Consider the following 4,729-nt stretch of genomic DNA (forward strand, 5'->3'; position numbering starts at 1 on the left):
GGTCAAGTACCTGAGACACCCGATAACACGCCTGTACTCTGTGGGTAAGGTTCCTTCTGCATCTTTCCCGAGCTGCAACTTTGCCTCCATTGGATACTTGCTTGGGTTGCAGTCTGCCATCTCGAACTCCTTTAGGATCTTCTTTGCATAAGCTGACTGCTTAAGAGTAATGCAACTCTTCTTCTGATCGACATTGATCCCAAGGTAGTACTATAGTAGTCCGAGGTCCCTCATCTCAAACTCCTTCATCATCTGCTTCTTGAATCCATCTATGCCTTATGCACTAGATCCAATCACGATTAGGCCGTCGACGTACACACCGACGATGAGGGCCTCCTCTCTGTTATTTCTCGTGTAGACTGCTTGCTCCTAAGAGCACTTCTTGAACCCAAGACTCTTCATACTCCTGTCGAGTCGAGTGTTCCATGCACATGGTGCTTATTTTAACCCATAAAGGGCCTTTGCCAACTTGTACACCTTGTGCTCTGCGGTGTGATCTATGAAGCCTTCCGGCTGAGCAACGTAGACTTCTTCTTCCAGTTCATCATTCAGGAACGCCGATTTGACGTGCAGGTGATGGATTTTCCAACCTTGGTGAGCTGCGAGGGCTAGGATCAGTCTGACTGTGTCGAGTCTAGCTACTGGAGCAAAAACTTCCTCGAAGTCAACTCCCTTCTTTTGCACGTATCTTTTTGCGACCAATCTGGCTTTGTGCTTGAGGACCTTGCCTTCTGAATCATTCTTGAGCTTGTAGACCAACTTCAGACCGATGGACTATTGACCTTTTGGAAGGTAGACTAGTTCCCATGTCTAATTCTTCTCAATGGACTCTAGCTCTCTCTTCATTGCTTCATACCATTCCTTCTCGGTGGCTGCCTCGCGATACTTAGCTGGTTCCTCAACACTAAGCAACAAGAGCTCCTCTGGGCTCCACTCAAGCTCTCGCGCTTCTCCGTAGACGTCGGACAAAGGACAGAACCCTCTTGGCCAATCCTTGATTGACGAGTCTCCTGAGATGGTTCCTACTGAGCTAGCTTTCTCTGGGATCGGGGTACTCATCCCTGATCCTGGGTTGGGCGAGCCTAGTGGTGAGCTGGTTCCATTCGTGCTTGTTCCAAGAGAACTGGTTTCCGTCGAGCTAGGCATTGCTGGTCCCTGGCTGGGACTCTCCCTCTCTTCCTGCTTGACCGCATCTGCCTCTTCGAGGATGAACTCCACTGAGTTTTGTTCGGGCTCTCCCTTCTCGTAGCGCCAGTCCCATTTCTTCTCCTCTTCGAACACGGCGTCTTTGCTCACATGCTCTTTACTGCATTGGGGGTCGTAAAACCTGTGTGCCTTGCTCTCTTCTTCGGCGCCAAGGTACACCATCAGCAAACTCCGATTATCGAGCTTCTTGAGGTGTGGTCCCATAATCTTCACATGTGCGGTGCACCCAAACACCTTCAAATGCTCCAGATGAGGTTTCTTCCCTTTCCATACTTGGTAAGTGGTGCACTCGCCTAGCGCCTTCGTCGGCAAGCGGTTGAGCAGATAGATCGCGTGTCTAAGTGCTTCTCCCCAGAACCTTGTCGGGACTTGCATACTTTTCATCAAGCTCCTTGCAGTGTTTATGACGGCCCGATTTCTTCTCTCCACCACATCATTCTGCTGGGGCGTGTACGGTACAGTTAGGTGGAGTCCGACTCCTTCTTTGTCGCAAAATTCTCCGAACTGCTAGGACGTAAACTCTCCACCTCGGTCGGTTCTCAAGGTCTTCAACATGTGTCCTGACCTATTCTCCTCGAGCCTCTTGAACTTTTTAAAGACTTCAAAGGCTCCACTCTTCTCCTTGAGCGCATACACCCACATCCAATGGTTGTAATCATCAAGAAGCAAAAAGAAGTACTTGTTGCTGGCTAGGGTGGCTGGGGTAATTGGACCACACAGGTCAGCGTGCACCAGTTGGAAGGGTCGCTCTACTCGAAAATTGGCCTTGATCGAAAATGGCACTCTTGCTTGTTTCGCGACCATATTGACACAGCTGGTTGGGGTGCTCAATCTTCGGTACCCCAAATGTCATCTCTTTCTCTCCTATCATCTTGAGCGCGTAGAAGTTTACGTGCCCAAGCCGTGCGTGTCACAACCAAGCCGGGTCTACTAGGGACGCCATTAAGCAGACAGGTTGGCCTGTCTCCAAGAGTATCTTGTACAACCTGTTTGGCGTTCTCTTCACCTTTATCAACAGGGCACCGCTACTGTTCCACATCTTTAAGTACGAGCTGGCTAGCACTACTCTATTTCCGACCTCCGTCATCTGACCAAGGCTGATGATGTTACTCTTCAGCTTCGGGATGTAGTACACCTGGGTCGGTAGGCGTTGGTCCCCGTTTTTGCCCTGGAACAGGATGGATCCTCTGCCTCTAATTTTGACGATTGATTCATCGCCAAACTTTACGTTCCATGTGATCTTCTCATCGAGCTCTTCAAACTTAGTTTGGTCTCCCGTCATGTGGTTGCTCGCACCATTGTCTAAATACCAAACATCGGTATAGACTTTCTCTTCTCCGTCTCTGAGGAGGTTCGCAATAACCTTGTCCTCGACAAGCATCATCGTCTCGGTGGCCATCTTCTCTGGGCTCGGCCTCTTCTCGGTAATCATCAGCTCGGGCTCCGGGCTCGACTCTGCGTTGACTGGCTCCTCTAAGTCGGTCTTTTCTCTGACCGGTTCTCGCTCGGGCTTGGCGTCTCTCTCGCCTACGACGCTCGTCTCCTGTTCGTCCATGCGCACTTCCAAGTTCACTATATGCTCGGTGAACATGAGTGCGGGTTGCTCGTCTTCATGGAATCTCATCAGATTCGCTTTCTCACCGTGGTTCCTGTTGCAGCACTCCGATGTGTAGTGCCCGAGCTTCTGAAAATTGTAGCACTTCACCGTGCTCTTGTCTCTTCGGGTTGTGGTGCCTTCCTGACGGGGTGCGCTGCTGCCGCGATCTCGCATGTCTCGACCTCACCCTCGTCCTCGGCATCTACCACGTGGTCGGCCATCTCCGCCGTACCCGCCACGCCTCGACGAGCTGGAAGAAGACTCAACTCCATGGTTCTTCTTCTGCTTGACCATCCATTCTTCATGCCTGAGCAGGAGGTGTTTTTCCTCTTCCTTGTCGCCATAGCCCCGAAGCCTCTCATCGTGGACTTTTAGACGACCGACAACCTCCCCGACTGACATAGTTTTGAGGTCACCGGACTGCTCGATCGTCCACCTGTTCACCTAGCGAGCGGATACCTGTTACAATGGATGTAAGCTTCATGGCAAACTCGTCCACAGATTCACCGTCCCTCATACGGAGAACCTCGAACTCGCTCTTCAAGGTTTGAACTTTGGCTTCTTTGACGCGGTCTGCGCCCATGTGCATCGTCCGCAACGTCTCCCATGCCTTTTTTGCGGAATCCTTCTCGACGATCATGAGAAGGACATCTTCCGGAACTCCCTGATAGATGACGGAGAGAGCCATCCTATCCTTGCGCACTTCAACCACTCCATCTTCTAAGGCCTCCCAAACGCCTTGCGCCTGCAGATTCACCCGCATCTTCAACGCCCACACTGAGTAGTTGCTATCCGTGAGCATCAGATAGTTGAGCGTCACATTTCCTTCCTTCTCGATCTTCGTCGCCGTCGTGTATCCTCTGGTGGATTTGCTAGGTGACTCCATGTACTTCGGCATAGGCTCTGATACCAAATGTTGGTTCCAAATATAAGATCGTTGCCAAAACAATGATACAGAGTTGAAAGGAGAATAAGGAGAAACACTATATTGGGAGAAAAGTTCTTCTCTTTGTTTGGAAGATAATATTTCAAATACAAGTTTTTGAGTTAAAATGAAATGCATACAATTATGGCTATTTATAGGAAAGGAAATACTAAATTAAAATCCTTGCTCATCAAGTTTGCATGCTCCCCAAGTTTGTAAAGACTTGCTCACTAAGCTGAGCTTATTAATCTCACATTTTAGACGTTTTATCTACCCAAAAGTTTGGTTTTCAAGTTCAACATGAATTTTGATTTTCAAATGTGAGATAACATTAAGTTTGGTTTCTCAAGTTTCCAACAAGGAATTTTATTTTATTTTATGTTTTTTACTTAACTAACTAGGCTTATTATCTTCTAAATAAATGTCACTGCATGTCCTCTTTAGGTTAGGAGGGATTATTTGCAGATTTTTTTTGAAGAAGTATTATTTGCCCTCCGAGTCTTTAACACACGAATAAAATCAATATTGTGTCTAAATAATAACTATATATTCCCCCACTTTGTCAAATATTCTTAGTTTTAGTTGTATTTTTTTTGTTCATGGTAAAATCTTTTCAGATGTAAAACCTTCGAATAAATATTTGTAAATTGAACGTTTTTATAAATAATATGATAAATTACTATAAACATCTCTCTCTTTACCTCTCTCTCTCTCTATATATATGTATACTTAATTAATTTTCAACAAGTACATAATTAAATTTTAAATTCATGAGTCATGACGTAGAATTGTTAATTTAAGAGAGAGAGAGAGAGAGAGAGAGAGAGAGAGTTAATGAATTGTTTATAATATTAGATGGGTGTAAACAGGGATGAAGCCAGAATATTGTTTGCTTAAAAATAGCCAATATATCAAATTATTTAGCAAAATGACAAGTATTTTTTTAATAGCTAAATAGCCAAAGTTTTGATTATTTGGTAAAATAATCAACTTTTTTTTCA

General features: G+C 46.1%; 1 protein-coding gene across 1 annotated transcript; it reads right to left on the reverse strand.

Annotated features, from left to right (window-relative positions):
• Positions 1–3,215: 3,215 nt before the first annotated feature.
• LOC149402583 (uncharacterized) lies at positions 3,216–3,701 on the reverse strand. Its single transcript, XM_089608446.1, has one exon. It carries the CDS (start codon positions 3,699–3,701, stop codon positions 3,216–3,218), a length of 486 nt encoding a protein of 161 aa, XP_089464572.1.
• Positions 3,702–4,729: the final 1,028 nt, after the last annotated feature.

The sequence above is a fragment of the Urtica dioica genome, chromosome 3 (genome assembly GCF_054948205.1).
Source record: "Urtica dioica subsp. dioica isolate 48M chromosome 3, U.dioica_male_clone48M_v1_H2, whole genome shotgun sequence".
Taxonomy (NCBI): Eukaryota; Viridiplantae; Streptophyta; class Magnoliopsida; order Rosales; family Urticaceae; genus Urtica; species Urtica dioica.